This window comes from Globicephala melas, chromosome 8, assembly GCF_963455315.2.
Source record: "Globicephala melas chromosome 8, mGloMel1.2, whole genome shotgun sequence".
In the NCBI taxonomy this organism is placed as follows: Eukaryota; Metazoa; Chordata; class Mammalia; order Artiodactyla; family Delphinidae; genus Globicephala; species Globicephala melas.
In genome coordinates, this window is record NC_083321.1 from 103,416,827 (window position 1) to 103,439,489 (window position 22,663).

At 44.6% G+C, this 22,663-nt stretch overlaps 1 protein-coding gene across 1 annotated transcript in view; it reads left to right on the forward strand.

The window, feature by feature from the left end:
- The window catches only part of TMEM45B (transmembrane protein 45B), a 29,845-nt gene extending 8,527 nt beyond the window's left edge, over positions 1-21,318 (forward strand). Inside the window, exons 2-6 of the mRNA XM_030841129.3 lie at positions 15,904-16,100; positions 18,278-18,484; positions 19,294-19,478; positions 19,974-20,119; positions 21,207-21,318. Coding sequence (XP_030696989.2) covers positions 15,920-16,100; positions 18,278-18,484; positions 19,294-19,478; positions 19,974-20,119; positions 21,207-21,318 — 831 coding nt within the window. The 5' untranslated portion in view covers positions 15,904-15,919. The remainder of the gene's footprint in view (positions 1-15,903; positions 16,101-18,277; positions 18,485-19,293; positions 19,479-19,973; positions 20,120-21,206) is intronic.
- Positions 21,319-22,663: the final 1,345 nt, after the last annotated feature.

Here is a 22,663-nt window from a genome sequence, read left to right on the forward strand (position 1 = left end):
ACTTCCCTCTTAAAACTGCTTTTGCTGCATCCCATAGGTTCTGGATCATCATGTTTTCATTGTCATTTTTCTCTAGGTATTTTTTGATTTCCTCTTTGATTTCTTCAGTGATCTTTTGGTTATTTAGTAATGTATTGTTTAGCTTCCATGTGTTTGTGTTTTTTGGTTTTTTCCCGTAATTCATTTCTAATCTCATAGTGTTGTGGTCAGAAAACATGCTCGATGTGATTTCAATTTTCTTAAATTTACTGAGGCTTGATTTGTGACTCAAGATGTGATCTACCCTGGAGAATGTTCCATGCACACTTGAGAAGAAAGTGTAATCCGCTGCTTTTAGATGGAATGTCCTATAAATATCAATTAAATCTGGTCTATTGTGTCATTTAATGCTTCTGTTTCCTTATTTACTTTCATTTTGGATGATCTGTCCATTGGTGTAAGTGAGGTGTTAAAAGTCCCCCACTATCATTGTGTTACTGTCGATTTCCTCTTTTAGAGCTGTTAGCGGTTGCCTTATGTATTCAGGTGCTCCTATGTTGGGTGCATATATATTTATAATTGTTGTATCTTCTTCTTGGATTGATCCCTTAATCATTATGTAGTGTCTTTCCTTGTCTCTTGCAACATTCTTTATTTTAAAGTCTATTTTATCCGATATGAGTGTTGCTACTCCAACTTTCTTTTGATTTCCATTTGCATGGAATATCTTTTTCCATCCCCTCACTTTCAGTCTGTATGTGTCCCTAGGTCTGAAGTGGGTCTCTTGTAGACAGCATATATGTGGGTCTTGTTTTTGTATCCATTCAGCAAGCCTGTGTCTTTTGGTTGGAGCATTTAATCCATTCACGTTTAAGGTAATTATAAATATGTATGCTCCTATTACCATTTTCTTAATTGTTTTGGGTTTGTTTTTGTAGGTCCTTTTCTTCTCTTGTGTTTCCTACTTAGAGAAGTTCCTTTAGCATTTGTTGTAGAGCTGGTTTGGTGGTGCTGAATTCTCTTAGCTTTTACTTGTCTGTAAAGCTTTTGATTTCTGCATCAAATCTGAATGAGATCCTTGCCGGGTAGAGTAATCTTGTTGTAGGTTCTTCCCTTTCATCACTTTAAGTATATCATGCCACTCCCTTCTGGCTTGTAGTTTCTGCTCAGAAATCAGCTTGTTTACCTTATGGGAGTTCCCTTGTATGTTATTTGTCGTTTTTCCCTTGCTGTTTCAATAATTTTTGTCTTTAATTTTTGCCAATTTGATTATTATGTGTCTCAGCATGTTTCTCCTTGGGTTTATTGTGTATGGGAGTCTCTGCGCTTCCTGGACTTGGGTGGCTATTTCCTTTCCCACATTAGGGGAGTTTTTGACTATAATCTCTTCAAATATTTTCTCAGGTCCTTTCTCTCTCTCTTCTCCTTCTGGGACCCCTATAATGCAAATGTGGTTGCATTTAATGTTGTCCCAGAGGTCTCTTAGGCTGTCTTCATTTCTTTTCATTCTTTTTTCTTTATTCTGTTCCGCAGCCGTGAATTCCACCATTCTGTCTTCCAGGTCACTTATCCGTTCTTCTGCCTCAGTTATTCTGCTATTGATTCCTTCTAGTGTAGTTTTCATTTCAGTTATTGTATTGTTCAGCTGTTTGTTTGTTCTTTAATTCTTCTGGGTCTTTGTTAAACATTTCTTGTATCTTCTCAATCTTGCCTCCTTTCTTTTTCCGAGGTCCTGGATCAACTTCACTTTCATTATTCTGAATTCTTTTTCTGGAAGGTTGCCTATCTCCACTTCATTTAGTTGTTTTTCTGGGGTTTTATCTTGTTCCTTCTTCTGGTACATAGCCATTTGCCTTTTCCTCTTGTCTTTCTGTGAATGTGGTTTTTGTTCCACAGGCTGCAGGACTGTAATTCTTCTTGCTTCTGCTGTCTGCCCTCTGGTGGATGAGGCTATCTAAGAGGCTTGTGCAAGTTTCCTAATGGGGACTTTTTCTTAAAGTGGGTAAGATTCAGGCCCCACAAGACCTGGTTGGTTTTTGAGAAATTGCACGCTTAAGATGTCATCTTTCTTCCTTCACACTTGACTGATGGTTTGATGAACTGAAAATAATTTCCCCTCAGAATTTTGAAGGCATTGCTCCATTTCCTTCCACCTTCTCATAGTGCTCTTGAGAAGCTAATGCCATTCTGATTTTTGACCTCTTATATTTTGTTTTAATCTCTGGAAGTTTGTAGTGTTTTCTTTTCTTTTTTCCTCACGTCCTGATATTTCACAATGTTGTAAGCTGATGTTGGGCTTTTCTTGTTTGGTTGGTCACTGTTCTAGGTACTTTGAAGACCTTTTCAATCTAAAAATCATGTTCTTCAGTTCTTCTGTTATATAATTCCCTCTGTTGTTTCTGAAACTATATTAATTACTTAGATGTTGGATCTCTTGAATCTGTCTTGAATCTTGTCATTTAGTTCTAATGAATCTTCCAACCCTTCTATTAAATTTTTGCATTTCTACCACCATATGTTTAATTCCCAAGGGCTTTAATTTGGGGTGGAGGGGAACTTCCAATTTTTTTTTAATAGCATCCTGTTCTTATTTCATGGATGCAGTATCTCCTCATATTTCTCTGAAAATATTAAATTAACTATCATTTCTGCATTTTAAAAGTTTTCTTCAGCTGCCTACAATGTCTGTGTTTATTTTCAAAGTCCCCTTTTCTGTTGTTTTGGTTCTTTCATGTTGGAAGCAGTATTCAAATGTCCATGTTTAAGAATGTTGTACTAACATGCAGTCTGTGAGTGTGTCTTATAGATGGGAGAGCCTCGTTGCAGAGTGATTAGGCAGAGCAGGCTTTTTTGGATGGCTTATCATTATGTCTCTAGCAGCTTTCTAGTACAATCAGTTTCTCATTAGAAACCCGTTTATTCTTGTTTGAGAGAAGGCCATTGATAACTTAGACTGATTTATTATGTAATTTGTTTAATAGTAGAGGTTCCTGTTTTGAGGTGGCTCCGTGGTAGTCTAGGATTCAAAACCAGAATTTGTTCTTGACTCCCCCCGCCCCCCCGCTTTGAAGTACCTGGTGCTTTTGTGCCCCTCTATGCATCACCTTCTATCAACAGCACAGAGACCATCAGAAAGCTTCCAGAGACAAAGCTTTTTTCTATTACAAAATAAACGTCTGAGATCCTAGGGCAATGAAAGTCCTGTGAGCACATGTATAATTGTTTTGTAATAACCATTTGCAAAACATTCATTACCCACCAACAAGGAAATACTTATTAATGCAGGATAAATTAGGGCTTTTGGAGAAGTTCCATATCAGGATAGTGTTTGTCTTAGTAGGTCATTTGGGAGAAGATTTAATTATGATGGAAAAGTATATTAGCCTAGTATTTTTGTTTAGGAGGTTATATGGGGAAGATATTTTCCTAATACTTCTGGAGGATGTCTTGGTGATAGATCTGGGGACAGAGTTTCTGCTCTTGAAGGTCATTCTCCAAATCCATATCCTTTTCCCCTTGTGCAGCCTGACGTGTGACAATCAAAACTTGGGGCAGATTTGTCACACTTTTTTTTTTTTGCTGAGAAAGCTTTATAGCACCAGGTAACAGAAATGGTACAGGAATGATTCTTGGTTTAGCTTTCAAAGACCTCTTAACTGGAAGATGAAAGCATTAGATACTGGATTTTCTACTGTTGGCTTTTCCTTCTCAGACACCTTCAAAGAAGACTGCAAACTCCTTGAAGGCTGGGGCGCAGTCTTACCTCTGATCCTCCACCCCCCAGAACAATGCCTGATACATAACAGACACTGAATACACATGGCTTGAATTGACTCCATTATCCATTTTTTAAATTTATTTTTTCCTTTGTCAATTTATTGGGTTTTTTCCCCATTATCCATTTTAAATTAGCCCTTCCTACTTGTCCCCTTGCTGTTTCCTCTGTTCCTTTTGCATCTTTTTGTCACTCCCTCTGGGAGGATTCTACCTCATTCTCAAATCTGATGTGTGAAACAGCTGTCAGAACCCAGACTGGGAAGATCTCAAACTCAGGACTCCAGGTAGAATTTCCAGGGGTGAAAACGCCCCGTTATCATCTTACTAAAGATGTAATAGTTTCTTGGGTTTTCGGCAGACACCCCACCTCCATCCCATCTGTAGCCACAGTTCTGTTTGACTCTTTTCCCTCCTCGTGCTCTGTGCCTTGCTGTCCTGTCCCTCACTTCCTTCCACTCTCCCTGATTTGGTCCCCACTTTGACCCAAACCTTCTCTTTGTTTGGTTCTAACATTGTTTTCCTACCTTCCCTCCCCTTCCTTTATCTACCACCTGGCATATTTTGTACAAAGTACGGTGGTGTACTAATTTCTGAAGACCTACCCTGCCTGAGGGAAACCTTTTCAAACCTCACTCAGCCCAGGAGGAAAAATCTCTCTCTTCTGCCTGTTTTTGAGATCGTTTCTATGCTTTGGTCTCACTGGGGTTGTTTATTTTTATATGGAAGGCTCTAGAACAAGAACTAGGCTACAGCGTAATACAGTGACCCGTAGATTAGTGTTTATCAAACACTACCAGTCACCATAGAACATGTGCTCCCTCGACACAGAGGCTTAGCAAGGAACAGCCTGGCATAAGGTGAAGCCTCTCTAAATGCCAAAAAAAAAAAAAAAAAAAAAAAATAGGCTACCTCAAAACACATCTCTTTCCAAAAATCTTTTGGTGAAACCTGACACTCTAGAACGGTATGCCATATTGGACCTGATCTTTGGGAGGAGGGGCTTCCCCACACCAGCCAAAGAGGCACAGCACTTGTAAGATGTTCTTGTAAGGACTTATCTAGGCTGAAAAATTATATGGAAAAGCAATGGTACCAGCAACCTTCTTAATGCCTGGATTAGGAGATAGTTCCCTACGATTCAGGATCAAAGCTAAGTTGCATCAGTTCAGTTCAGACCAGGAACTATAATTGTATGTTAAGGCTTGTGCTAAGCCATGGGCAGTTGAAGATGAAGCAGATAAGGTCTCTGCTCTTGAGCTATAGTCTAGTAAGACATGTAAATGTGTAATTTTAATATGAAACAGTAAGTGATAAAAATCAAGATGTCTGAGGTAGTATGGTAGCATAGAGGTGGAGCACATAGCCCGACCTGGAGGTTCCAGAAGGCTTTCCAGAGGAGATAAGCCCACCTATTGAAAACTGAGTAAAAGTAAGCCAGGTGAAGAAGAAATGAGAATGACATACTAGGGGGAGGGAATAGCACAGGTCAAGTGCATACTTTAAAGGTCGTGATGGGGAGAAATGGGTGATGAAGCTGGATACACACACCAACAGCCAAGACCTGGGGACACGCAATGCAAATCCATGAGGTGGTTAGTCAAAGAAATATTCTAAATTCCATCGTGTTGTAGTCAGATTCACACTGTAAGTAGGTGACGGTGGCTGCAGAGTGGAAGGATTTATGGACGGCAGGACTAGAGGGGGTGCAGTAGTCCAGGCAAAAGACCACGAGAGCCTAAATGAGATCACTGCTGTAGGAATCAAAGGAAAAGGGAGAACACCAGAAAATTTGGGGATGCAAAATAAGCAGAATGTCTAGTCTCTCAGGGAACTGGGACACTGCAGGGCAGAGCAAAGGACAAAGGGGAATCTAGGATGACGACCTCCTCCCAGGATTCTGGCTTTGAGAGTGACTGGATGCTAAGCCATTACCTGAGTTTGGGATACGGAAGAGAAGCTGATCTGGTGGGGAAGGAAGATGGGGAATTCAGTTTGGGACATGTTGACTCTGAGGTGTCCAAGAAGCAGCTTTGTGTTTCCATTCATGTCTGTCCGTTCAGCAGGTGGTTAGATATGTGAGTCTGAAATTTCAGCGGTCAGGGCCAGAGTCCCAGAGTCATCAGCGTGCATGTGGAAGGTGAACCGTGGGTAGGTGTGAGTTCTTGAGACAAGAAGACACATAAAATGGACCCGAGGCTGCTTGTGTTAAAGGAGAGGAAGAAGGTTATGGCAGATGAACAGAGAGAGCCAGGAGAGATGCATTACAAAAGCCAAAGGGCACAGATAATATCAAAGATAAGTGACTAGTTGACAGTGTCAACTACAGAGTAGCCTCGGGAACAGAAGAGAGGTCTATTAGATACTATTTTAGAGATTTCCATTGGATGAAACAATACAGAGGGCATTTGAATACAATTTCAGTGTGGTGGTGAAGAGGGTGGACCAAATGGAGTCAGCAATTGTCTTTCCAGGTTTTTTCCAAGAAACTTAACTGATGTTGACAATATCTGATTGCATTACACAAAACCACCCAAATTCCTTTCTATCCAAAGAAAATGTCATTCAAGTGGTAATTAAGTTCAATAATTAATGACTTCTCAAGTAATTTTTAATATTAAAGATTGTTTTTAATTATCTATAAATAATTATCAAAGTTATTTATTGGCTACTAACTGGGTGAGATGATGAGGAAAAGATCTACATGTTTTCTGTTTTTTAATTGTTATTGGAGTACAGTTGATTCACAATGTTGTGTTAGTTTCAGGTGTACGGCAAAGTGAATCAGCTATACGTATACATATATCCCCTCTTTTTTTGGATTTCCATCCCATATAGGTCATCACAGAGCATTGGGTAGAGTTCCCTGTGCTATACAGCAGGTCCTTATTAGTTATCTATGTTATATGCAGTAGTGTGTATATGTCAATCCCAATCTCCCAATTTATCCCTCTCCCCAAAGATCCACATATTTTGACAATATATATAAAGTGTAAAATTTTGAAAAATTATATGTTGCTTGGAGATAATGTACATAGTAAATGTATGCAGTATATAGTAAAGCAGAAAGAAGTGAATGCTAAACACACAATTCATGATGATGGCTGCTTCTCAGGGGGAAGTAGGGGGAGATGGTCAAGGAGGGGTCAATGGGGGATTTCTCTGGCAGTCCAGTGTTTAAGACTCCACGCTTCCACTGCAGGGGGCACGGGTTCAATCCCTGGTCAGGGAACTAAGATCCCACATGCCGCATGGCACGGCCAAAAAAAAAAAAAAAAAAAAAGGAGGGGTGGAGGGGTCAACGAACAGAAGCCCCAAGGATGTTAGGAATGTTTTATTTCTTAAGCTGGCTCGTGGAACACAGTTGTTAAATTATCCTTTGTACCTTTTATATACATTAGATATATTATTCTTATGATTGAAATAGTAAATAGGAAGAAGGACACACGGTTGTTCTTTTTCCTTTTTCTGTTATTATTTTGTGTGAAAAAGTCTTGGGCCTGGTCATAGTCGAAGGGGAAAAGGCTATAAAGGGTGAGAGAAGTTCACATCGACAGAACGAGGCCCAGAGAGCACAGGTGAGGATGAAATCAGAAGCACAGATGGAGGATGGTCCATGAGAGGAGGGGTGAGTCTGAGGAGAAGAATGGGTGTGGGTATGTATGAATTTGTAGGTGAAGGAGAGGAAACTGAGGTGATGATGCCTTAGTCTCAATGATGTTGTCAACTTAAAAAATATTCACAACCTAGAAGTTGCGAGTTATGTTTTATTTGGTGGGAATTTTTAGCACTTCAAGCCCACGAGGCAGCATCTCAAGTAACCCTGAGAGAAGTGCTCCAAGGAGGTGAGGGGGGAGCTAGGATATATAGGAGTTTTGCAACAAATGGCAGGTAGTCTGAACGTCAAACAATTATTGTAAATTAAAGAAAGCCAGATATCCCAAGTTAAGGAATTTAGTGCTTTTCTATGTATGGGAAGATGCAAGAGTCTGAGCTCACTGAAATCATTCCTTTGATGTGCACCTCAGCTATCTGGGGCCAGTATCCTGTGTTTTCTCATCCTGAGTCCCCTCACCACCAGACAGCTCACTGTCTGGTGGTGGCTGCAATCGCTGACCACGGTGACATCCTTTGTTTACTGACCTGGCAGGAAATATTCCATTCTCAGTGTTAACAGAATGAGAGAAAAGGTTGACCTGGAGTTGGCTGAACTCAGGTTTAAGGGAAGCTATGCGTTTTCAAAGACTACTCTATGGGAGACGGGAGGAAGACTTGCACATGGCAAGAAGGGCTGCTACTGAAGCAGAAAATAGGGAACGAAGGGAAATATACTAAACTTTTTTGCTTGTTGCTTGGAAAATAAGCCAACCATTCAAGTCCAGAGATGCCCCTTTCACTCTAACGTATGCTGAAGCGGCAACTGGTAACTGCATCTCTGTTGTTGACATCCATAACCTGAGTTCCATTTTCCCTTGCCATGACTCAACCTGCTCTAATTCCTTTTCATTTTTCATTTCAGAAGAGGGATTTTAGAACTAGAAAGGGCCATGGAGGTTACCTCTTCCAAACTATACCCATTTAACAAACAAGGAAATTCTGATCCTGAGAGCTTACGTATCGTGCTCAAGATCACAGAGTAAGTTCACAGCAAAACCTGGACTAGAACCCAGGTCTTCTGACTCAGAGGCCAAAGTTCTTTATTAGAGCTTGAGAAATAATGGAACTTAGCCTGGATTTGTTCTTCAGTCCTTAATTCAAGATTCCAGTAAGATCGCCTAATTCTCAAGAGTTTGAAAGAGGCAATCGAGAAACGCCCAGATCCAATGCCAGCCCCCTCCCTGAAGCCTTCTCAGATTCTCCGGTGAAAGTTATTCACTTTCTACTCATGTCCCCAAGCACTGCTGTCAGTATACCTCATGACGTTCAATTTTTCACAAGTATATAGCTCCCTGCTGGATTATAAACTCCCTGATGGGAGGGATCCCTTCTTATTCGTTTGATTATTTACTCAGCACGCAGCATTGACTCTTGTATTTCATAGGTGCACGTGGCGGGGCGGGTGGAAAAGCAGAAATGAGAACATCTTTTGTTTAGGAACCCAACCGAGCTAGGAGGTCACTGAACTCTTGTTCATGGTGATCTTTTCCATATCATCATGAATTCATGCCAGAACAAGGTTCAGACTCATTCCGGTCTTACTCCTTCTGACCATGCTGTTCAAGGACCCGCCCCACAGAGAAAATAACAATGACACAGTAGCTGTCAAAATCTGAAGACGAGTGATGGACTTCAGAGTTGCTTAAGGCCTCTCAGGCTAGTGTAGAGCAGGGATACACCGTGCCTTAAGTTCAGGACTAAGCCATGGTCACATCAGCCTGTTGGAACTTTCAACACTGCACCTTGTGCTTCTTCCACATTCTATTAACAGGCAGCTCATAGAACAACGAGGGGTATCAACCTTGTTATTTGCAGAGGAACAGAAAGCTGAGTCAGGCATGGTTGGTTGTATTCCAAAGTAAACGCAGACCAGAAACCATCTGAGTGTTTCCGTTGGCAAGGACAGATTCAGAAAGTCTAAAAACCATGTTCTGCAGTAAAAGAATATGCCATATTCTTCCCATAACCTGTTCCCTACTGACCAAACACACTTCCTGTTCCCATTTAAAAAAAAAAAAATACACTCAACCACCACCCTCTCCAAGGTGAGGTAAAGGTTCAACAGTGATTTCCCCACCTTAGGGTCAGCCACTCAAAGCAAAGGACAGCAGCTTTGGTTCAATCATTTACTTCTCCTAAGAGAGAAGCCCAGGTTTCTCCCCCATGGACTGCGGGAATAGGTGTAAGAGCACCAGAGAAGAGAGGAAACTGACATTTATTACACACTTGTTCTAGTCAGCTGTTGGACATTTTCAGTTAACCCTCACAAGATCCCTGTGAGGTAGACATTAATGTCCCTTTTTAGAAGGAGGGGTACTGAGATTCAGCGAGTTTATAGGACTCAGTCAAGGTCTTTGACTTTTTTAAGTAGACTGTCTTTTTCCATTCCCAATCGAATTTCGAGGCTTAATGCATTCCCCCCAAGGAAGAGAAAGCCACCTGGTCTTTTCGGTAAAGACGGTGGGGATGGCAGGGCAGAAACAGTGAGCAGCTCCACCCAGCCACAGAGATGATTAGCTGCAGCTGCCTCTCAGCCTTTGCATGTGCTGTCTGCTCTGCCTAGAACTCCACGCATACTACCTGTGTCTACCTGTTTTTCAAGGAAGCTTCAGTGACACTTCCCTCTGTAATCTTCCTCCTCTTGCCCTCAGGCTGAACTGGAGTCCTCCCTTTACTGTCCCAACACTCTATTAAAATAGTTAATATATGTGTCACAATAGCTAAATTACTCTTTCTTCACCACAGTTTGACATTATTATAGGCAAAGCCCTCCCCTGAAGATTGATGAAATCCATTTTCAAGAGTAAAAGGGGAGACAAGGCCACCAAGACAATTCAATGGGGGAAAGAAGAAACTTTTCAACAAATGGCTGGGATGACTAGATATGCAAAAGAATAAAGTTGGATCCGTACCTAAAAAGTTAATTAAAATGGATCAAAGACATAAACATAAGAGCAAAAATTATAAAAATATTAGAAGAAAACATAGGAGTGAATCTTCACGATGGTTGAGTTAAGCAGTGGTTTCCTAGATATGACACAGAAAGTACAAACAAGAAAAAAAAAAGATAAACTGGATTTCATCAAAATTCAAAGCTTCTGTGCTTCAAAGGACACAATCAAGAAAGACAACTCACAGAAAGGGAGAAAATATTTCCAAATCATGTATCTGATACAGGACTTGTATCTATAATATATAAAGAACTATTACAACCCAACAATAAAAAGACAAATAACCCAACTTAAGATGAGCAATGGATGTGAATAGGCATTTCTCCAAAGAAGATATACAAATGCCCAATAAGTGCATGAAAAGATGCTCCACATCACTAATCATTAGGGAAGCAAAATGGAACAAAACAATGAGCTACCGCTTCACACCCACTAGGATGGCTGAACTAAAAAAGATGGACATAATTAATTGTTAAGGATGCAGAAAAACTGGAACCTTCATACATTGTCGGTGGGATTGTAAAGTGATGCAGCCACTTTGGAAAACAGGGATGAACCTTGAAAACATGCTAAGTGAAAGAGGCCAGCACAAAAGACCACACACTGTATGATTCAATTTATATGAAATGTCCAGAATAGGCAACTCTATAAAGTAGATTAGTGGCTGCCTCGGGCTGTGGGGGACAGGAGGGAGGATTGGGGGAAACGGAGTGACGGGTGAAAGGTTTCTTTTGGGGGTGATGAAAATATTATAAAATTGACTGTGGTGATGGTTGCACAACTCAGTGAATATACTCAAAAGTCACTGAATTTTACACTTTAGGTAAATTGTATGATATGTGAATTATATCTCAATAAAGCTGTTATTTAAAAAAACAAAAACAAAAAACAAAAGGATATGGACAGCCAAGAAAAAAACTGTTAGGGAAGTGGGCTTATACTCCGTAAAGTTCTGAAGGGAGAAGAACACCCTGGCATAAATAACAAAGAAAGGCAGGCAGCCTAATTTCTATTTCCTTCCAGAAAAAAGGAGAATAAGAAGCTGACCTCGAATACAGCAGGGCCTCACAACCCCATCACTAGGAGCTCAGGACTGCACATCTGTTGCTGTGGGGGTCTGTCCTGTGCGCTGTAAGATGCCACGTCTAGTGGCTGGTCTCCGCCCACCAGATGCCAGTAACACCACCACCAGCCGCTCGGTAACCGTCAAAAACGTCAGCAGGGCTCCCCAGGTGGCGCAGTGGTTAAGAGTCTGCCTGCCAACGCAGGCGACACGGGTTCGAGCCCTGGCCCGGGAAGATCCCACATGCCGCAGAGCAGCTAAGCCCGTGTGCCACAACTACTGAGCCCGCGTGCCTAGAGTCCGTGCTATGCAACAACAGAAGCCACCGCAAGGAGAAGCCTGCGCACTGCCACGGAGAGTGGCCCCCGCTCGCTGCAACTAGAGAAAGCCCGCTCACAGCAGCGAAGACCCAACGCAGCCATCAATCAATCAATCAATCAATCAATCAATCAATCAATCAATCTTCAGACAAACGGTCCCCCACAGAGAACTACTGGACTCGAGAAATGGACCTCCAGGTTTGCCCTGCAATGTAACAGACCCCTGGGTGCCTGAATTCGAATTAGGTTGTCTTTTTAGGCAGGACAGTAAGGTGGGGCTGGAAGAACCATTTCAAGAGAGAAAATGCATCTATGTGATATCAGGTAGGAAAGGAGGTGACAAGTCAGGGCAGCTCAGAGAGAATTTACCACAATTGTCTTTGGCACCTTTTTGGTACAATTTCTGCCATTCTTATGGCACCACAACTACTTCCTCCCTGGATTTAATAAAGATTTTCAATATTAAAAAAAAAAAACTACAAAAGCCTGAGTGTCCTACCTGTCAACGTTAGCCTAGTATACAGCTGTATGATTCAGAACAGGCTAGGTTCTGCTGGATAATAACGGTCCACAGAGCTCAGTGATGCTTTCCCGTTTACTTCTCATGCCATGTGTTCATCGCGGCTGATTTGGGGCTCTGCTCCGTGTCTCCTCACTCTGGGATCTAGGCTGACGGAGGAGCTACCATCATGAATACTGATAGTGATGAGGGAGAGGTGACTGTTCTGGGGGTCTTGAACTGGCAATTACACATGTCAGCCCAGAAGTAACACGTCACCTACGCTCACAACTCACAAGACCCCACCCAACCGCAAGGGGGCCAGAAAGTGCAACCATACCACATGCCTAGAAGACAGAGCCAGAAATGTTCAATGAACACGAAATACCCTCGAATTATCTTCCACACTGCTTTCCCCGTTCATGCAAATCATACACCTATACACACGTGTATACAGATATGCGGAACGTTCACTGCTGCACAAAACAGGATCGCATTATAAGCAGTCTTTTCCACCTTTCATGTCTCCCCCAACAGTAACTCGTGCAAAACCTCCCAGAACAGCAGGTATAGTGCTAATTCATTCTTGTTAGTGGTTAACGTAACATTCCACGGTGAGTGAAGATAACGTAAGTCACAGGTGTGACTGGAACTAAGCAGAGATCCAGGCTGTGTAGTTGGTAGTCTATGTATCTGTATCCTGTCCTCACGAATTTGAGGAAATTGGTTTTAACTCTTCCCCTGCCATGAATGCCAAGCCCTCGATCCTGCTAATTTTGGAGGTTGCAAAGACGAAGCACATGAGGAACAAAATTCTCTTTTCTTGCTCCTTTTTCTGATCCTGTCACTCATCTACATACACCCTTTCCTTCACAATTCCTACTTTCCCCATCTAAAATAGGGGGAAATGTTGGATTTATTAAAAAAGAAAAGGCGCCACACCGTTTTACTTTTAACTACAGGCAAATGGCACCGACCACGGTTTCTCCTCTCCTCTGCAACATCACCCCCAACTCCTACAATTCTCCCTCCCTCCTCTTTCCGTGCTCCCCACTCTTCCCCATTCTCACCTCCTTTTTCTCTGACACCTTCTACCTTGTCTTCCATTTCAATTACTTTAAATGAAAAAAAGGGAATGCAGACTGGGGAAAATGGTTAAAAACTAGGAGTACAAGGAAAGCTGGTGAAACCTTACTCAGACAATGTTCCTTCTCCAGTGATCTCCCCAGACGTGAAATGAAAAGTTGCCTAAACCTCTAGCCCTCTCGGTTTCCAGCTTTAACTCAAAGCTGCTACCCCTCAAAACATTTAATCCTCCCTTCATACTCCCATTCCATCTCATGTAATATTAAAAGAGAGTAAACATATTAAAAATAAGGGAATTTGCCTTTGTGGAAGCACTTTCTAATGTTTTCCTATCTGTGGCTTTTCTGTAGATCGACGTATTTTACTGTGCAATGGCCACACCATTCTGTGTATTCAAGGGCACTCAGCCCTTAAATGTTTGCTTCCTTATTTAATATTTTTAATTACTTTTTAAGCTAGACTTCTCAGGGACTTTATCTGAATGGTATTATCCAAATTATTGGAAGTCTAAATTTTTATTGTTCTGTTTGAAGTTACTCTCTTGTTCCCTTTTTAAAACTGGACCCGTCCTATCTCTCTAGACGTTCTATAATGTAGCTAATCTAATAACCTATTAATTTGTTAATGGAAGAAATCTACCTCCCCTGCTCCTCTTCCCCATCAAATCAACGTCCTCAGCCTTCCAGAAAGTTAAAAGGAGTTTCTTCAGACACGCTGCAGGCCCTACGATCCACTGGCATGAATTTTAAACCAGGTAAAAGGCAAGGGTGAGGCTTGACAAATTGGTACGGACGCCACACAAGCAGACAAGGACTGTGCCTCCATTTGGGGTTCTGCCTCTCAGAAAAATAGGGAAGGGCAGGGAGGATTTGTAACGCTGGTTTTTCTGCACTTCTGACTAGGAAAACAAAGGAGTGTAACAGGCTTGACCTGGAAAGGGACCTGTGTTAAACATTAAATGAAAAGTGGAGGTTTTTTTTTTTTTAATGTTTTTCAGTACAGGATTAAAAAAGAATGAGAAGGCCTTCCAGTTATGGCAGCATAAAGAGACAGGCAGTTCCTTTCTGCAAAACACCCACCCTGCCCCCCGCAAAAATATAAGCACAGCACTAGACAAAATTATCAAAACCAACAATTGCAGGGAACTGGAAGTTGACCAAAGGTAGACAACAAACTGAGCTGTGGTGATTGTTAAATTACTTGTTAAATAAGGGTCCTGGAATGTTGGATGTCGCATCGTGAGCCTCAGTCCGACAAAAGCCCACAAGAGAACCGAAATAGAGAAGCTGACTACTCACAGCCCTGGAGGAGTACAGGGTGGGAGGTCAAGGCAGGGTGCAGGCAGAGGGAGGCCAGACTGGGACATACGCCCTTATTAAGGTCCACAGATGGAGTGCTTCAGGGTTCCCAGGGAAACCAGATTGCACCATTCAAACCAAAAAGACCAGGGTTCTCGTAAGTTTTGCAGGGGGCTCATCCAAGGGGTACACCAGAGGGAAGGCCCTGGGACGTGGAAGAGACTGTGACTCTGCAGCTGTTTCAAGGGCATGCTCAGAGGAGGGGCCGGTGTCAGTTCAAGGCCCCTCCAGGCCACTGGCCGCACAAAAGGATGCTGAGGCGGCAATATTATGGAGTACTTCAGCTAAACAGTGGAAGGCTGTGGGTTTTGTGGCCACACCATAACAAGAGTCCCCCCTCACTCAATGACTTTTAAATATGCTGGTACTGGCCATGAAAACAAGTTGCTCAGCTGCCAGGAAACAGACACAGCTCAGGGCAGCGATGGGGGGTCAGAAACGCTTGGCTTCACAAGCTAAGCATGGAAATGAACACACGGGAATGAGCAGGGGAGATGGGGTGAGCAGCAGACCAACCAGGAATTCAACAGGGAAAACCCTAGAGATGAGTCATGGAAGGGCTGATACAAGTTCGCCTCTGGCTGAATAGCCTGTCATTTTACCAAATTTGGAAGACCGTATTCATTTATACTTAGAGGGCTGCATGAAAACCCTCAATTTTTCAAATTAGGTGAAAAATATTTTTTCATTTGCATTATCTTTACAGTGAGATTTACTATCAATTTGTGTTATTTTGTGAATTATGTGGTTTGTGTCTTCTGCCCATTCTTGTACGGTCTTTTTCTTATTAACTTGTAAAGGCCATTTATCACAGCTATTGCAAACGTTTTCCCAAATGCTGTGCCTTTTAATATGTTTTATATGTAAAATGCTTATGCAGATGACTTTCTCTTTTCTAGTTCCCTCCTTTACCTCTATGTTTAGAAAGGCTTTTCTACTCTAAGATCAGGAAGTATTTACCCATCCTCCTTCTCCTCCCTCCTATTTTACCCACGTTTCTAAAGCCTCAGGGCCAGTGGTATTCTCCTGGGCTTGTAACTCACTGAGCGGACAAGACTTCAATGACGTAACACAGGCTTATTCTCTGAGAATAAGGGGCTCCTTCTCAATACGGCTTACAGCTCGGAATCCCCAGTCATGGATCGTGTTTCCTGCCAAATTATCCATTTATGTCTTCCCCATTCAGCCACCTAACAGCTGTCCCTTTATTGTTTAGGTATCCTGGGACCCCGATGGCAAATTTCAAGGGCCACGCTCTCCCAGGGAGCTTCTTCTTGATAGTTGGACTGTGGTGGTCAGTGAAGTACCCACTGAAGTACTTTCACCAAAAGGGGAAGAGCAGCCGACTGACTCACCACTATCAGCGTCTGGAGGTCACTGAGGCCGCCATCAGAACTCTATTTTCAGTCATCGGTAAGGAAGGGGGTCATTTGGCCCAGGGATCTCCTTGTCATACCCAGAACCCGTCACCCACTTCCTGGACCCTGTGGAAAATGGATGTCTCCACTGGCAGGGATAACGTAAGAATTTGGGGCACTAAATATTTCACCATAGCATCTATTGTGTACCAAGCTTAGTAACACTGACAGTTTAATAGCACCTTACATCACAGTTCTAAGTTTCACACTATGAAAAACTACCACATAGACTGCAGCATTCTTTGCCCTAGGAGGATACAGGTATAATTTGTAGGAACACAGGCATAAATTGTAGAAATAGAAGACATACTTTATGAAAAAGACAAAACAGAAAAAGAGAAAATAAGAACAAATTAGAGTTAAGCTCATGTACGTGAGTTATGAGAAGGTACTAAACGGAGCTTAGTTTTAGAAAAGTCATCTTTTTTCCCCCCAGCTCTCTCCCTCCACTAGAATCTCACGAGTGGTTAACACCCAACTCGTACCCTCCATCCCCAAATCTCAAGTGCTTAGAGATGGGGAGTCATGCTGGAAGGCTAGTCAGAGAGGCAGAGAAAAGCCAACAGACAGCTGCCTGAGGGGAACCTTCCTTCACTGCGCCCCATTCCAACAAACCCACCCACTCCCATGGTCACCTGACAGCCATCCAGCCCACTGGTGGCCCTCGAGGAACAACACGCGGTGTCAAGAGCAGACAGAATTCCTTGTCAGGACCAGCCCATCACGTGAGTGAGGAGGGAGCTCACCCTGCAGCTACATTCTGCCACCTGTCCCCTTTGGCCTACAGTTTCTCGAAGGAACGGAAGCAAGGGCAGTAGCTCCCCGTGGAGTGAGCAAAGGTCACAGTCTAGCTGAATGTCCCCTTCACCAGTCACCCAGGCATCGGAAAGGCTTTGTCGTCTCTATGAAGCTGCGAAGTGATAGGGCCCGTGTGGCTTAAACGGTAAAGGACAGCATCAACTTGGCCTTAGAAAAGCTAGAAAAATGATATTTAGCCTCCTTGCTATGTGAAAATAATCCTCACCCAAGAACGGTCTCTTGGGGCCTCTGCCACGTGCCAGGAACTCGCTGTCTGGGTGCCGGGGGGGTGGGGTGGGGGGAACAGACACAGTCCCTGCTCTCGGAGGCCTTCTGCTCGCCTGTCACTGGGACGTCCTTTTCCTGGGTTGCTTCCACCAGCACCTTCATCCTTTGTACATGAATTCAGAAAGGGGCTGGGGACTTCCCTCGTGGTCCAGTGGTTAAGGCTCTGCACTCCCAATGCACGGGGTCTGCATCTGACCCCTGGTCGGGGAACTAGATCGCACATGCCGCAACCAAGAGCCCGCACGTGGCAACAAAGACCCCACGTGCCGCAGCGAAGGCCTGGTGCAGCCAAATAAGTAAATAAATAATAATAATAAAAAAAAAAAGAGGAGGTGGGGATCTGGCTTGAGAAAGAAATGTTTGGGAAACGGTCCAGAACGTTGTCACGGAGGACGTATTCTAGGCTCCGAGAACATTCTGGGCACCAGGCAAAAGGCGAATCTTTTGCTCCCAAGAAGTGAGAGCTGCCCTGTGGTACTGCTTCACCTGTGTGCCAGCCCCGTCTCCTGAGCTACAGGGTGGCCAGGATCACCAAGGTGTGGTCTTGGCCTTGTTCTCCCAGCGTCTGGGACAGAGGCCGAGCGCCATGGGAGGGACCCTCAGTTCCGAGCTCGCCCCGGGCGCAGGAAAAGCACACACCCGGGAGCCGCTGGGCCTGCCACGGCTATCTTCACCTGCAGTGTGTCTCGCTGGCATTCTATCATTTTCCACCTAATTGTTCCTTTCCAGGTTTATCTCACGGCTCGCTTGGCAGAGGGGACCCCCAGAGAATGCATCAGCCACACTCTCGCTTAAGAGGCAATGCCTTGCTGTCATCTCAACTGCTGGACAATGTCCTGGGGACCTGTGTGGCTGCGTTCCTATCGCCGTTTCTCCCCCCTCCCCCAAAGGAACGGCAACAAAGGCAACATGTCTGCACAGGTTCCTCAGCAAATACATATTTCATCCTGAAACAGCTGCATCTGAGGCAGCAGAGTAGGTCCACAGAGCCGTGGGCCACCTTCGCCATGACTCGGGGTCACTTCGCCGTCTATTTGTCTTGGAGCTGTTCTTCCCTCCCTAACCTCCACTCCCGTTTCCCTGCAGGCATGCTGGCAGAGCAGTTTGTTCCGGACGGGCCCCACCTCCACCTGTCCCACGAGGACCACTGGGTAAAGCTCATGAACTGGCAGCACAGCACCATGTACCTGTTCTTTGGGGTCTCGGGACTCGTGGACATGCTGACCTACCTCATCACCCACATCCCCTTGGGGCTGGACAGACTGGTCATGGCTGTGGCAGTTTCCAATGAAGGTGACTGGGTGGTGTGGACGGAGACTTAGAGGGACGGGAGCACAGCAGATCAGAAATATTACAAATGTAATCATCTTCCCCAGAGAAACCTAGTCTCTGCGCTTCAGAATCCTACACAGGACCTGATCCTGTGCTCTGGACGGTACGGGTGGCACGTTCCATAAAGCAGCACAGGAAAGCACGAGGCTTTTAGCCAGAGCTCTGGCTGGCAGAGCACCAACTCCCCCTGCCCGCCCAGCGCCCGCCCCGCCCCGACCTCCGCACGAAGTACTGGCGGGGTGCCATCACGCAAGGGGGTGACCCTCTGGTTAGGGGAGAGGTTCTCCGTGCTCTACCCCAACCTTGCGCTGTCGCTGTCCGGACTCCCACCCAGTGGCTAGGACACATCTCCCAACGCAACTCATCTTAACTGGATGAGAGAAAGCATGTTGTAATCCAACCCCTCGTTGATTTCTGAACCTCAGAAAGAACTGAAAAGAGGTTGAATGAGGGTAAAACTGAATGTCAAGTACAAACACACAACTGGTCACATATCAGCAACATCTCACCTTCCCATCCTGGACTGAACCCTACCTACCACAAATTCGGTAAAGAGATGTTAAGATTCATCCTCTGCTGCTTATACCCGCTTACACACAAACACATACACACACACACACACACACAATAACCTGCATCGGTTTGTTGCCCTAGATTGTCACATAAACTGACTTCCTAAGTGCCAGACAGACACTTCCTAGTCAGGCTGAAGCTGGGAACGGATCCCCTGGGGCGGGGGCGGGCCCGACAGCATCCCCTGCTCCACACAGGCTTCCTCTTGTACCACCATGTCCACCACCGGCCACCGCTGGACCAGCACATCCACTCCCTCCTGCTGTGTGCCGTGTTCGCGGGGGCTGTCAGCCTCACCTTGGAAGTGATCCTCCGGGACAACATCGTGCTGGAACTCTTCCGTACCAGCCTCGTTATCCTTCAGGGCACCTGGTTCTGGCAGGTAATTATTCAAAACCATGCTCCTCACCTGGTGCAAGGACAAAGCAGGCCCGCCGAGCGCATCCAGGAGATGCAGCACTGACACACCACTCGAAGGGGGTCAGAAGCCACTTCTCTGCCCACGCCCACCCCTGACCTACGTGACTTTAGCCATCGATATCCTGCTGACACATAAACAAGCGTCATCAACAGAGCACAGGTAGCGAGCAGGCTGAGGATTTATTTACCTGCCTGCCCTTCCCAGCAGAGCTACTGACACCACTTACAGCCTCTACTTGCTTAAAACTGTTCATCTGAAATGTGGGCCCTGAAATTTTAAGTAAGGCTACACTAAAACCAGAGCTAACAGAGCAATTTCCTGTGCAGAGGCTGTTCAATGCTAACAGAGGCATGGGAGTTGTCTGGGCAACTACAGACACTCTGGCAGCCACAGGAGGCTAGGGGGCTTCTCAGGCCCACCCAGTGACAAGGCTGGCTTCTCTGTATAATCCACCAGATCGGGTTCGTGCTGTTCCCGCTTTTTGGAGCACCCGAATGGGACCAGAAAGATGACGCCAACATCATGTTCATCACCATGTGCTTCTGCTGGCACTACTTGGCCGCCCTCTGCATTGTGGCCATCAGCTACTCGCTGGTTTACTGGTATGTCCAAAACAAGATGACTTCTGCCAAGTTTGTCCTAACCTGCCCCGTCCCCGAAATGTATTACATTGCATCCTTTTTACCTCCACACCCCACCCTTCATAACTAAGCAGTGCTAATGTCTACCACTTAATGAGGGCCAACTATATGCCAAGCTCTGTGCAAGGCACTCTGTGCCTGCACGTGAGGGTGATGAAGTCTGAGAAGTTAATGGACCGTCTGTCTGGTCACGGCGACCTCACAGACTCAGGTTTCGAACGCAGTTCTGATGGATTTTAAGTCCGTAGTTTGAAAGGAAAAACTCTGCATTAGGCATCAGTACTGAACCGCAGTCCCTGCTGTGTCCCTGGTTCATTCAGAGCCCAACACCTTATTCCTGGTTTTGCCCTACTTCCCAGGGACATGTGACGGTCAGGTAAGACACCACAGCAGCAAGCGCTCACGACAGCGCTCGCTCTCCCGAGGTTACCAGAGTAGCTAGTAATTCCTAGGCACTGACTGTGTCCCAGCACTGTGGTCAGCACTTAAAGTGTGTAAATTACCCCACTTAATGCTCACTTTATAAAGGATGCACGTGATGTTTATAGACGGGGAAACCAAGGCTTCCAAAGACTAACTGGATCAAGTTCACCCAAGGGGTAAACGGCAGAGCCCAGCTCTTTAACCACTGCACACCCGGTCCTGCTAGTTCTGTGTCGTCAGGGCCACCTCTGTTCTTTCCTCCTTCCTGATTTCCCTACCCAAAGAGAGAGAGTTCACCCAGAGAGAGTTCCACACAGACCAAACAGAAGGGAAAGCAGGCCATGGTTTCTCTGAGTTCTCCTGCCCGGTCAGTGAATCAACAAACTGTGGGGCAGGGGAACTAAGTTGAGTCTCAGTTACATCACTGACCTTTAAGTGACTGTGAGTTCTTTCACCACCAAAGAGCGCTGTCTAAGAAATCGGAGATGCAGATGAGTCACCACAGTATTTGACAGAGACATAAAAAACATGCTCTGAGGGCCAGCGGACGCCTTCGCATCCTCGGGTGAGGGAATAAGGCAACCTGGGGCTCACTCCATCTGCAATTATTGTCTCCCCGTTACAGCTTCCTGACACGGGTAAAGAGGCCTGGAGACAGAGAAATCATTGGGATTCACAAGCTGAAGTCAGATCACACCTACCAAAAGATCCTCCTGAGCGGCTCTGATGAGGACTAGGGCGGCCATCGGTCACCAACGGAGGACGGAGTGTCCTCTGGGGGCACAGCTGGTGGTCAGTGGGGCAGCTCCCTTCCTTCACTGAAATCCCCATTGTGATCCACTCTCAAGGGTCTGTATATTTGCATCTGCTCATTTAACCAACTGAGGTCTCTGCTGCTGTGGTATACTTTGTAGAGAAAAACGAAGCCAGCCTTTATTTGTGTCTCAGTGTGAAGAGAACTCAGACTCTGAAAGTTTCAGAACAGGAAGTGACCTCATGGGTGAATTCAGAATATGAATCCAGCAGAATTTACTGCTTTTGATAATTTAGCCCTTTTGCCCTCAAGAAGGCAGATACTTTCTTATCAGAAGGTGAATGACAGAGCCTTTATTTTAGAGATATAATTCTAATCCGTATTTTTTAAAGTAAAATAATTCACGAGCTTTGGTATTTTTAAACATGACTTGCTAAGCATCTCCTAACTAATCATAACGTTCCGGAGTACTGCAATACCACTCACTGTTGACAAGTGATGAAGTTGGGCCAAAGGTGATTTTTTTGGTTAAATCAGGAAGCTAGTGAGTGGTCCAGCTGAGAGCTGGAGCCCAGATATTCTGACTTCTCAAAAGTACCCTAGTAAGAGGGTGCTGACAGGAAACCTCTATAATGAGGTGGAGAGAAAAATGTCAGGTTATGGAAGGCCTTGAATTTCAACATAGCTGAAAGCAAAAGATAAGAATCCTGCAAAGGACGTGAATCTTGAACTAGTGACATAAAGTCTTGATACTCGAATCTTGGTTCTGGACCTGTTCTTTTTTTTTCTTTACGTTTCGTTCAACAAATATTTATTAATCATCTGCTTTGCACCAGCACTGAAATGGTTGTAAGGATTAACGAAATATGTGTCCAGCAAAGAATTCACAGTCTAAAGGGAGAGATACAAGCAGTTATGTGCACGGTGACTGGTGCCCTAAGGGGTAAGTACAGATACCATGGGAAACGAAGGAGGGGAGGAGAAGGTGTGTGTTTGGGGGGTGCCCTACAGAAAAGCACATTCCAGGAACAGAGAATCCAGGCACAAAGACAGTGAGAGTACGAAAGAACGCGGACGGCTAATCAAGCTCTGTAAACTGATAAAAGTGGGTTAGGGCAAATCTGAAAGGTCATAGGGACCCACAGTGCCATTCATTTGTACAGTATTTCCCAGACCTTAAACTGCTTTCTATCTCGTTTGACTCTCACAACCACCTGTACTGCAAGAACATCAGGGCTCTTCAGAGAACCGGATCAGCCTAAGGCCACACAACCACGAAGTCCTAAAGCCAGCCTTCAAGTAGGACTCAGAGGCCAGCTTCTCTCCCG